The 12,489-nt window shown below is 53.7% G+C and overlaps 1 protein-coding gene across 1 annotated transcript in view; it reads left to right on the top strand.

Annotated features, from left to right (window-relative positions):
* Positions 1 to 12,489, top strand: part of CDH23 (cadherin related 23) — a 388,627-nt gene that overhangs the window by 313,154 nt on the left and 62,984 nt on the right. Inside the window, exons 34-37 of the mRNA XM_072971348.1 lie at positions 2,380 to 2,529; positions 3,606 to 3,734; positions 4,687 to 4,815; positions 5,456 to 5,683. Of these exons, the coding sequence (XP_072827449.1) occupies positions 2,380 to 2,529; positions 3,606 to 3,734; positions 4,687 to 4,815; positions 5,456 to 5,683 (636 nt within the window). The remainder of the gene's footprint in view (positions 1 to 2,379; positions 2,530 to 3,605; positions 3,735 to 4,686; positions 4,816 to 5,455; positions 5,684 to 12,489) is intronic.

Genomic DNA, 12,489 nt, shown 5'->3' with positions numbered 1-12,489 from the left:
TGTCCTGAGTCCAGGAGCTGAAGCCAAGAGGAGCCCGAGAAGCAGGAGGAACGCTCCTCCCGAGGCCGTGGAAGCCTTGGCCCCTTCCCCTGCTTGGGCAAGTGAGGGCATTTTAGAGTACATACTCTTGGGAGGGCCCCTGTGTTTCCACAGTCCCTCACCCTCTTCCAGGAAGCAGGACCCACCCGACGGCTTCCTCTCAGAGGCTCCCAGGAGCCACTGCCCCAGATACACCAGCTCTGTTAGCTCCAAATTTGTTGGAGGTGCTGGGGTGGAGGCAGGCTGAGGGACCTTTTAAAGGTGCCACCATTTCCTCTGTGAGGCCGGAACCCCTAAACCACAGCTCACCTACACCTGACTCCTCCCAGTCCCAGCAGCTCCGTGGCCCTGAGAGGGGTGGGGAGACAGCAGGAAGGGGACAGGCTGGGCTGGGGGAAGGGGGGACTCTGCCGTAAGAGCTCTGAGTAACACGCTGGGGCCTTTGCCTGATGGGGGAGGTGATTTGGACCACGAGGCCCTGGGTGGGGCCACAGACCCTTAGCTAATTCCCACAGGCCTTGGTACCTGCCCTCCCTCCTCACTCACTGATGCAGACTCCCTAGTGCTGGGAGCATGTCACAAACATCATCATGATCATGATGAGAGTAGTAGCATAGAGGGAGTACCTACCATGTGCCCGACTCTGAGCTGGGCTCAGGGGACATATGGCAGGAAACCAAAACCAGATGCAGCCTCTGCCTTCACAAACAGAAAAGACATTGATCAGATTATCACACTAGATGCCAAGAGAGAGCCTATAATGAGATGTCAGGGAAATCGAGGAGGGTTTCCCTGAGGAAGTGACTCAAGCTGAGATCCCCAGAAAATATAGGAGTTTGCACAGCCAAAAAGGAAGAGCATTTTATGCAAGAGGGAACAGCATGTGCAGAGGCCTTGTGGTAGGAGGAAGCATGGGGAGTCCATATAAGGCCTTGACCTGAGTGACAGATTTTGGGAGGGATCAGATGATAGGGGCCTTGTTTGTTTTCACCCTGAGAACAGCGTGGTAGACATTATTATGCCCATTTCACAGGAGAGCAGACTAGGGCTCTGGGACGTCACAGAGCTCCCTGAACAAAATCCAAAATGATACATGGGCAGTTCTTAGCCAGGCCAGAAGCAGGATGGGGACCACTTTTGTTGGCTCATTTATTCCTTCCAGCATCTTGATGCCGTAGGTGTTCTTGTTCCTACTTTCATCTGAGGAAATGGAACATCAAAGAGGTTGAGTAACTTTTGCCAAATCACAGAGCTAGTAAGTGGTGGAATCAGTCCTGCTGCAAAGCCTGGGCTTGTTGCGTACGGTCCCGACAGCTGCCTAAGATGCGGGAGCATGTCTAGGACCAAGAAGAGGGAAGACCTGATTAGGAGAGAGGATGAAATGGAATTTTCTCTGCAATGTGGTGAGGTTCCCAAGGCTCCCCATGGGATCCTGTGCACACTAGGAGGCAGATGGGCCTGTGAGCCCTGGAGGCCCAGGCCTGGGGAAGGAGAAGATGGGGTCTGGCCTGGGAAGGGGTCAGGGGAGACCTGGCCTGGGGTTCCTAAAATCTGAGCCTCTTCTGCCCCATTTTCATCCCCTCATCAGTGAACCTAAGGGGTACCTGTGGCCGTCCATGAGCTGGAGGCCTTCTCTCCAGGCTTACCATCCAGACCCTGCAGCAGAAGCCCAAGCTGCAGACACAAACCAACATGCTCTTCACATGCAGCTTGCATGTTCCCTCTTTATCTGGTAGTTGGAAATTTCCCTCCCTTCCCCATCTGCCCTTTCCCTGCTGGGACCACCAAGTCACCTCATGGCTCCCTCCTGCTCCTGAGCCCTATTTCCTTCCCTCTAATCCAGAGGTGTGGACAAAGTGGCTTTCGGGCAATATCTGGCTGCCAGATGTGTTTTAACTGGCCTGCACATGATTTTTTTTTAAAGTTTTATTAATCAACACCTAATTCCACATAAAAGTCTGGATTCCTAATTCCTTTTGAAAACCTGGAAGCTATGCCAATGCCATGCTGGCACTCCCTCCCCAGTTTGGAGCTGAGTAGCCTCTGTTCCCTTTAGCCAGGGCCCGTGCCTTCTGGTTCTCCAAGTCCCTACCACCTCTGAGTCACCCCTCCTCAGCCCCCCAGCATTTGAGTGTGTGCAGCCCTCCCCGACTAGACTCCCAGAAGTAATGTGTTCGGGCCTCCGAGTAAAATCAGGATTGGCCTAGGTGGGCTCTGAAAGCTTGCTGACCTTCTGGAATGGACTGGAGGTCTGGTCTCCACCGGGCCCATGGTGAGACCCTGTGACTGGGGCCAAGGAGGGGAAGGAGGTGGGAGTTCTCTGGCTGTGTTCATCCCCAGGTCTACATCACTGTCCTGGACGAGAATGACAATAGTCCCCGGTTCGACTTCACCTCTGACTCAGCGGTCAGTGTGCCCGAGGACTACCCTGTGGGCCAGCACGTGGCCACCGTCAAGGCCCGGGACCCCGACGCTGGCAGCAATGGGCAGGTGGGCACCAGGTGAAATAATCCAAAACTGGCCTGTCAGGAGGGGATTCCCTCAGCCCCTCAGCTGGAGGGGGCCTCCCAAGCCATCCCTGTCACTAAGCAGGAAGCAGGGTCCCCCAGGCTCTGCCTGGTCCTGAGCAGGAGAGCCTGGCCCTCACCACAGTCTGTGGTCTGGGAAAGGAGGCAGAGCTGTTCAAGCTGTCAGCCCTGCCTGGGTCCAGGGAGCACAGAGCTGAAGGCTGGCCAGAGTCATTCCCCACAGCGAGCTGAACCCAGTGGGGGTTTAGCTTTCCCAGTGAATCCTGGGTCACCTCATCCACAAACCACACAGCATCTCACCTTCTGTGCCATCCTTGGGCAGCCCTCCCCACGCTCCTCTGCACCCCTGCTTCTCAGGCTCTCTACCTGTCCCACAGCAGGAAGTGCTCCCCAACCCTGCAGGTTTGGGCCTCCCCCCGAGCACGAGGAAGAGGAGTGACAGATGTTTCAGTCTTCACACCACTTTGACCTAGGCTACAAATTGGGTTGTGTGTGAGGAGGTTTCTACCTTTATTTAAATGTTTGCACACCTCTAGGGAGCTGAGGGATGCTGGCTCTGGAGTCAGAAGCCTGTGGGTTGAAATCCTTGTTCTCCTGGGCACTTACAAGCTGTGTAACCTCGCCAGTGGTTTCGCTGTCCGCAGCCTCCTCTCTGAGCTGAAGAGAGTGGCTCCCTGTGACGGGGTTGTTGTGAGAGCCCAATAGAGTCCTTGTAACAGCAGGGCCAAGCCTGCTCCTTTCCTGGGGGGTTCAGTGCTTCCCCGCCCCTGGCCCTGGGAAACTTCATGTGCTGGGACTCACCCGCCCTCCTGGCCCTAGGCCAGTATGCTCACATCCCCCCACCACCCAGGAGCCTGTCACAGACCCTGCATCACCTCAGTGGACCCACTACCCCCATTTTGAGGGTTGTAACCACTTCTGCCTAAAACACATTCTTCTCAGACACCTTTGCTGAGCAGAAGGCCCAGGTGGGCAGAGGAGCGCCCCTTGTCCCGTCCTCTACACTTCCTCACTCGGCACGCTCTTTCCTCCGGACAGGTGGTCTTCTCCCTGGCTTCTGGCAACATCGCTGGGGCCTTTGAGATCATCACCACCAATGACTCCATTGGTGAAGTGTTTGTGGCCAGACTGCTGGACAGAGAAGAGCTGGACCACTATATCCTCAAGGTGGGAACCAGCCCCCCTCCATCTAGAGACAACTCAGCCTATCAGCACACCCGGGCAGTCAGCTTGCTGCTGACACCAAGGGCCGTGGGGCAGACAGCACTCCTAAGGGCCAAGAGCATGAGTGAGGTTGACCTGGGAAAGGGCTTCCTGGGAGGAGGGGTCTCTGGACCCAGGGCAGGAAACACGGGAGGTATCTGTCTCTGCTATAAGAGCGAGGAGAGAAAGACTGCCAGCTGATAAGAGCCCTGGCTGTTGCACACAGACACTGTGTGACCTTGAGCAAGTTGTTTACCCTGGGCCTTAGTTTCCCCCACACCATGCATGGGGCGGGAAAATCTCTGCTGAGGTGAGAAATACGTACAAGTAAGGAATCATGAAGGCCACCATTACTGCTGAGTTGCTGTGGCTGCCATGTTTCCTAAGGAGTCTCTGGGGTCCCCAGGGCCATGCTTCTGCAGGAGTCTGAGCTCTCAAGCACTTTCTGCTGTCTTGCAGGCATCTGGGAACCAGCAAGTCTCCTAAGGACAGACTCAGGCTATGCTAGGACTCTAGATCATTACTGAAAATATTATTTGAGACTGTTTCTCTGTTTGTCAGAGACCAGATCTGAGGACATGGAACAGAGGCTTTGAAGCTACAGGCAGGAGCCCTGGGTCTGGTTGCAGGCCCCCAAGGTCATAGTCAGGAGGTAAAAACTGGGCATATCGGAGTTAGATTGCAAAGGAGGGTCCCCAGTCAGATGAAAATTGGGCAACAGTGGTTTGCAGCGTAGGACAAATGTTGAAAGCCTTGGGGAGGGCTCAAGGCTAGCGGCCACCGAGGGGGCAGGGATGGGCCAGTGAGTCCCTCTGCCCTCTCTTTCCTCCACACTGAGCAGACAGCACATTCGGACTCCATATTCCTGATCCCCCCCTCACCCTTAGCCCTGATTCCAGTCATCCCCTCCTCACAGGTTGTGGCATCTGACCGTGGCACCCCTCCACGGAAGAAGGACCACATCCTGCAAGTGACCATCCTAGACGTCAATGACAACCCTCCAGTGATCGAGAGCGCCTTTGGATACAACGTCAGTGTCAATGAGGTGAGGGCAGCTCTGGCGCCCATACAGCTGAACATCCAGGGTGGACTAGTGGGTGTGAGCTGACCATGAAGCACCCGTTTGAAGGTCTGCCTACAGAGGAAAGCTCTTCATGGTTCGGATGAAGAGGAGAGGAAAGGAGAGGGGATAAAGAAAGTAGCCTTTCACCACCAACAGGGACCTGTTTACCCTGAGAGAGCTGCTTTTAAATAAAATAGCTCACGCATTTTTCAGTCCTAAGATCGAGTCACTCTGGTAGAATTTTTGTCCAGACCCTGCTGGGTATCACTCTGGGCTGGACGTTCATGAAGGCAGGTTGACACAGGGCTGTAGAGGCCTCCCTGGATTCACACCGTGGCTCTGCTGTGTGACTCACACACGTTCCTCCCCTGCAGGTCAGTTTTCTCATCTGTAAATGGAGAGGACCTAATCTGTAGGGTTATAGAGAGGATTTGATGAGTTAACTCGGACACGGTGCCCACAGAATGTTCACCACAATGATCTTTATCTTCCTTATCATGGACCCAGGACAGAGCAGAGCTTTCCAGAGGCAGGTGCAACCCTTGGGCACTCAAGAGCAGGTGCTAGATTTTGCCCTAAAGGCCTTGAATCCGGAATGACCGCCTTTCTGCTCTCCCCTCAGAACGTGGGTGGGGGTACCACCGTGGTCCAGGTGAGAGCCACCGACCGTGACATTGGAATCAACAGCGTCCTGTCCTACTACATTACCGAGGGCAACAAGGACATGACCTTTCGCATGGACCGCATCAGCGGTGAGATCACCACGCGGCCTGCCCCGCCCGACCGCGAGCGGCAGAGCTTCTACCACCTGCTAGTCACCGTGGAGGATGAGGGCACCCCTACCCTGTCGGTGAGTGATGGGGTGGCCACAGGGAGGGGAGGTGGAGGAGGGCAGCTCCACCTTCTATGTGAGGGGACAGGATGGATGGGAATGGAATGCCATGCATGAGTGAGTCCTCGACGACTTTGTTGCACCTCGAGTCCATCAGTTATGCGTATTTATGGGGGGCTGGTGTGTGCCAAGCTAGGGTGTTGGTTCATCTGCCTCTGTGGCCACTCAGAGTCTATTTTGGCCTCTGCTCACCCAGGGCAGCTCTGTAGGATGGTCCAGATTGAGTCTGTGCCTTGGGGTCTGGCCAACCCTCACTCCACTTGCCAAGCTGTGTACCTGTGGAGCCGCGCTAACCCACATGGTGGTTTGTCTGTTCCAAATGGGAGAAGGTGCCCTCTGGCCTCTTCCCCTACATCGTATCGGTGTGATGCTCTGTGGTAACATGTCAGGGTTGGCAGGGGCTGATGTCTGTGGTCCAGTCTGATGCTTGCGTGGGTGAGGCCACTGCCCAAAGCAATGTGCAAGGTCTGTAAGGTTGGACAAGGAGATAGGGCCTGCGGGGCTGGATGGTGACGTCATTTGGGGCGATGGGCTGAGGTGGGATGATTTCTACTGTGAGCTGACTGCGTGATCACGAGCAAGTCAGAACCTTTCCAAATACTGGCGTTGTCATCTATAAAAGAGAGATAAGATCTCCTGCAGAGGTGGTGCTTGGGGAATTGAATTAGCTCACGTCTGTGGAAGCGCTTGGTTATCCATGAGGAGGAGGACTGTATCAGCTATCACCACCATAATCCTGCTTTACAAACCAAACTGACCAGAGAGACCTAAAACAGCTGTTGACTTAGCTCCAATTCTGCAGGCTGGCAGTAGGGACCTGGCTTAGCTGAGCGGTTCTTCTGCTGTCCACTGGGCTCCCACACGTGTGGGTGGCTATGTGTTGGTTGGCTGGCTGTTCTTCTGGGGGTCAGCTGCCTGTCAGCTAGAATGATAGGGCAACTGGGCCACCTCTCCTATCCCAGAAGGCTAGCCAGTGCTGGTTCATATGGAGCCAGAAAGGGTCCAGGAGAGACAGCAGGAGCAGGCAAGGCCTCTTGAGGCCCAGGCTTGGGCCCAGAACAAGGTTACTTCTGCCACATTCTGTTTGCCAAAGCAAGTCACAAGGCCAGCCCAGGTTGGAGACGTAGGGGAATAAACTCTATCTTTTGAAGGACTGAACTGCAAAGTTACATTGCAGAGTGTACATATAGGGAGGTGTGAGGATTGGGGACATTTTTGTAATCTGTCTGCCCTAGGGCCCCTGATGGTAAATGAGGCCTCAACTCTGTCCCTCTGTCCCCAAAATGTGATTCTGTTGGACCCCTCTCTTTTGACAATGGTACTGTGGACTGTGCGGTTGGAGCAGGTCTGAGCTGGGCTCTTTATCTAGTGTGTCTCTGGGGAGGATGGTGGACCCACATTCTAAAGAGCCCAGGATAATACTGTCACTTCAGCCAATCACACAAGTGGGCCAGAGACACACTAACAGGGGAGGACAGGCAGGGGGGTATCATTTATTGTGCTGACATGGAGGGACTCAGTTGTGACATAACCCCTCCCTACCTGCACCTAGCTTCAGGGTGAATCATCTTCTTGGTCAGCTCCCCAATAGCATTTATAGATGTGTTTGGCTACAAATAAAAAACTTAACTATGAAGACATAAATAAATTAGAATGCATTTTTCTCACATAACAAGAGTTCCACAGAATTACAAATGCTAATTTCACACTCAGTGATGTCAGAGCTAATGTTTCTTGGCCTTTCCCTCATGGTTGCAAGATGGCTGCTGTAGCTCCAGCCATCATGTTGGCATTCAAGGCAGGAAATGACAAAAAAACAAAGAGCAATGCATGCCACTTCTGCCCTTTTATCAGGAAAGTAAAAAGTTTTCTAGAACTATTCTCCAGAGTTCTGATTGTGCCTCATTGGCCAGAAGAGGTTCACATGGGTACTCTGGAACAAAGGAGTTTGGAAAAAAAATGAGGGACAGGATTGTCAGAATTGGCTTATTATTTGGGGACCAGATATATCACTGTCTCAAACAAAATCAGAGCTCTGCTAGTGAGGAAGAAGTGGAGAATAGATTTTGGGTGCGTGACTGATAGCATTTGCCATGCTGCTCTTCCTCATCCTGACCTAGGCCAGTGAACACACTACTCTCACCCCACTCCCCACCCTTCCCCACACCCTGAAGTCCTAGAGTTTCCCAAAGAGGCAGTTGGTGAGACCCATAATATTCTAAGATTCTGAGTTTTGGAGGCAACATCTGGCTTCCTTTTGGCTTCCAGAAGAAACAAGAATTAGAGAAATGTGAAATCACCCTAGCCACATTTAACCACCCAGAATGGGTGGGCCACTCCCCAAGCAGTCCCTGCAGAACTTGGGATGGGTCCCTATGGCTAGAAAGAATTTTCATCTATAGACCCAACCCTCTGTAGGGATCCAGCCTAGACTGGTGGAGACCCATGAGCACTGCCTCCTCACACGTGGGCCCCTGACATTCTGGCCCTCCTGGAGGCAGGTCTTGGCCTGTACCAGCTCCCTGGTAGGGATGTGGGAAGTTGGGTGGTAAGAAATACAGTCTCCTTTTGTCTTCCTTTCTCATCCTGGTCATCACCAACTCTTCTACCAGAAAACACCTTCATGACCAGGATCAGGGATGAGGTTCTCTGAGGCCATTACCGGGGGATTATGCATATGGCTCCTGGGCTGGAATACCATAGTACAGACAAACAGTGTCAGGTACCAGCTGGCAAAACATTTATAGGAGAAAAATTTTCAGTCAAAAAGAATCTATCCCTTCCATTTTTTTCCTGCTTCTTCAGGTTGGGGGAAAATATTGCTTTCATTTAATTTTTGTTAGGGACACCAGAGTGAAGAACTACAGTGACCACAGGAGCATTGTTCTGAAGGTAACACTGGACTGTATTTGTTCGTTTATTCGTTTTTTCATTCATTCATTCAGCCAGTGTTCCCTGAATGCCCACTGTGTGCCAGAACCCAGAGACACAGATGAAGGAGGCTGTGTGGGCCCTGCCATGAATTGAAGTGCAGTTGATAAGGAAGGCCATGAGGACATCCATGTGCGGGGCCAAGGTGTGGATGGGGCACTGAGAAGGCCTTGGGGAAGGCTTCCTGGGGCAGGTGACACCTGGGCTGTATTGTCAGTCAGTCACAGTTAGTGTAGCAAAGGGAAAAGCATGGTCTGGATCCAGGCATGAGCCTGAACAAAGGCCTAAGGGCAAGTTATAATCCAGGGTGGGTCCAGGGAGCCACAGGTGGTCCAGACCCATGGCAGCATTCGGGGCTCAGAGCAGGGCTCTCTGTCTACGTATCCTCCCCACGACATGCTGTCTGGGGCAGATCCCAAGGGTGAGTCCTTTCTCAAGCACCCCTTCTACTCCCTCCCAGCCCAGCTAAGCCAGAGTAGGGATGGGGCAGAAGCTAGCAAGCAAGGGCCCTCCACTCTGAAGATTTGCTTCCACTGACCAGACTGTCACCTCTAAACAGTGAACCCGCCTAGGGTCATGTGTGCCCTCAAGCCAAAGGTGACCACAGGAGGGGCCTTCTCTGCTATTGGGCAGATTTCACCGGATGAGTGTTTGAGGAAGTAGGACCATTCCAGCCCCTTCCAGCCGAAGCCCCAAGAAGCATCAGACCAGCCACCCTGAGGTTCCAGGAGAGGTCCCCATGGTCTAAGAGGGGTGTATACATCTGTCTAGAGATACCTAGCAGACCTACACCTACAGTTATCCACCTGGTTCAAGCCAGCCCTCACCAGCGCAGGACCAAACTTCCTGTAGGACAAGGGCAAGTAAGAGTCATTCACTCATTCACTCATTCATTCATTCAACACTAAATATGCACCAGACCTGTGCTAGAGGCTAGGAAGTCAGAGATGAGTTGGATACAGTTCTGCCCTCAAGGTGTGCCTATGGTTAGTGGGGAAATGGACACTTAATAGAGAGGTGACACTCTGCAATGTGCTAGGAGCTCAGAGCCAGGAGCCAGGGGAGGTTCTGGACAAGGCATTTGCATCCATGTCTTAAAGGATGAGGCTTTCTAAGCAGAGGGATGAGACTCGCTGCCAAGTCTCCCCAAAACCAAGAGAAATCCTGTATCTGAGCCCTGCCATCTCTTCTTTTCTCCCTGGGCTTCCCTCCCTCCCCCCAGTTTCCTGAGAGCCGGACATTCCTGCAAACGGCCTGAGCTGTCCCCACCCAGCTCTCAGCCTCTATCACCCAGAGCTAGGAACAGCTGTGCTGCAAGGGGCATCTGGGCCAGCCCAGGCCTGTCACACAATGGTGTGCCACCCAGCAGGGGAAGTCATTGTACAGCCTCGGCCCTCTGCCTAGCTCCAGGCTTCAGGCAGGGAGGCCAGGCTTGGGGGAGGGGTCTACGTGGCAGGCAGAGAGGGCCCTGTAAGAGGAAGGGCTGGGCCCCGGGAGGAAGCACGGAAGGCAACTGGGAGGTCAGGCGCTGAGCCCCAGCTGCAGGGGGATGGGGAGGAGGAGGGCCTAAGGGAGCCTCTCTGCCATACGAATCACAGGCAGCAGGTTAGACAGCCCAGATCACCAACCCTGGATTCTCAGGCTGGTGGGTTCTGCAGAAGACACCTGTCCAGGCCGAAAGACAAAAAATCTCCCACCACCCACTTCCAGTACAAGAGTTACCAGCAACAGCCTCCTGAAAGTCTGTGAGCAGGGGATACTGCTCTTGGCAGCTCATCTCATAATTTTAGGGCTGAGGGCTCTTATGTTGATTAAAGCTGGACCCTGCTGCTGTTTGTGAAGGCTGCTTCCCCTGGCTTCAGCTCAGGAACCCCCAGCCTGGCCCCCTCCCTGTGCTGCACGCCAAGTAAGCCGACCTTCTCTGGCCCAGCATGATTAAATTCAGGCCCTTCCAGTAGCCCTGCTTCTTGATAATGTTCTGCAGCTGCTCAAATGCTACACATGCAACTGACTTGGTTCCTCCAAGAGACCCTGGGGCTCTGTGGGTAGATAAGTTTCTCCCTTCCCCATCCCCTCCTGCAAGCAAGCTGGGTACGTGGGCCCCCATGCCCACCAGGAGTCATGTGGCTTCAGGGCTGCCAGGCAGAAAGGGGAGTGAAAAGACTGATGTGGAAGGAGCAGAGCCTCTGTTTGTGGGCTTGTGGGCACAGGTTCATCCCCCAGGGCCCTGGTATGTACTGTTAGCAAGTCCAAGTCCTGGCCTGTAATGCCACTCGCTTCAGTGAAGAGGAAGGAGCACAGGCCTGGGAAGCAGGAGACCCAGGCTTTAGTCCAAGTTCCACATTCACTTGTGGCAAGATAAAAACCTTTTCAAACTTGTTTCCCTATAGGTTAAATAGAGACAGTATAACCTCCCAGGATTTTCAGGAAGGAGGAGATCAAAGAAGTAATAACACACATGACAGTGTTTTGGAAAGCACAGAGTATAGAAGAGGCAAAGATGTGGAACACATACTGCCCTTCGCTGTCCTACGCCCAAGACAGACATTGCTAGCTGATGTCAGCACTGTCTCATTAGGCTATATTGATACTTCAGAATCCCTCTTAACACACATTCCAGGGAGATATACTAATAGACCAGAACTGCAAAACAAAATGAAACCTCTGCCCCTTGGCCTGCAAGAACTCAGGGCATTACTGCTGTTGAGGAGATCCCACCATGCCCAGACAACGCTGCTGGGAACTAGAGCTCGTTGAAAGTCAGAGGTGGCCCTGCCGATTGTGAGTGGTCCAGAGAACAGAACCCTGGCATCCTAGTTTGACCCATCACCCATGGTGTTGTGCATCCGTGGTCAACTTTGCAACCTGGTCCAAAGGGCAGGTTGTTATTGGACCCCCACCACAGAACCCACAGAATAGTTAGGTAGACACAGGGTCCATGCAGAAGGGACCATGCAAAGCAGGTACAGTGAATGCCCAGTGAAGGGGCTAGGTGGTCAGTGCGCTCAGTGGGCTGGGACAAACGCTCATGTGGGCTGTGTGAGTGCTGGCTTCTCAAGAGGACTTTGCACCTAGCATCCTGGCTGGCAACCCCAGTTCCTCTTTCTGCCACTGTTGTTCTCTTTGAGTTCCCTGAGCAAATCTTAGCCCAACCTCCAGCATAGTCAGGCCAGCCCTGGAGAGCTCTAGCTGACACCCAGGAAGGCCTCTTCCAGGAGGCAGGGTGACAGTGCCCACGCTGGGGTGGAAGGTGACAGGGCCCCTGCAGCCTCCAGCCCCACCACGTCCTCCCAGTTCCCCCGCCACAGAGCACACCCTGAAGAAGGGGAGGCACTAGCCCCTCTGTCCCAGGCTGCTGGTATAGGTGGGAGCTCTGGCCAGGTAGCAGTGAGAGCAGCCCCAGGGCTGGTCTTTTGAGAAGCAGGCCCCAGTGTTTCTGCACACCTGCCCTAGTGCCCATCACCACAGACCCCCAGGCAGGGCCAGCCTGATCCAACAGCAGCATCTCCACAGGCCTCTGTGGTGTGTTTTCAGAGAGTGTCAATTCCATTCTCTTAGCCTCTCCCTTTGTGGGAATAAAGGCAGGAGGCCTTTATTAAATGTGAACATCGGGAGATATATCACAGGTCCCCCAATTCCTGATACATCTCTTAACGATGACTTAGTGCTTTAAAGCACGAATTTCCCTCCCAGGGCTGCAGATGGTGCCGTGATCCATGTGTCCTGCCTCAGTCCCACCCTGCGCAGAGGCCAAAGTGCTAGCGGCCCCGGGGCTCCCCCCAGCCCCCTGGAGGCAAGCACCACGTACTTGCTGCTCTCCTCTGATCCAGGCA

Source organism: Vicugna pacos, chromosome 11 (assembly GCF_048564905.1).
Source record: "Vicugna pacos chromosome 11, VicPac4, whole genome shotgun sequence".
NCBI classification, from domain to species: domain Eukaryota; kingdom Metazoa; phylum Chordata; class Mammalia; order Artiodactyla; family Camelidae; genus Vicugna; species Vicugna pacos.
This window is presented reverse-complemented; position numbering and strand designations above follow the sequence as displayed.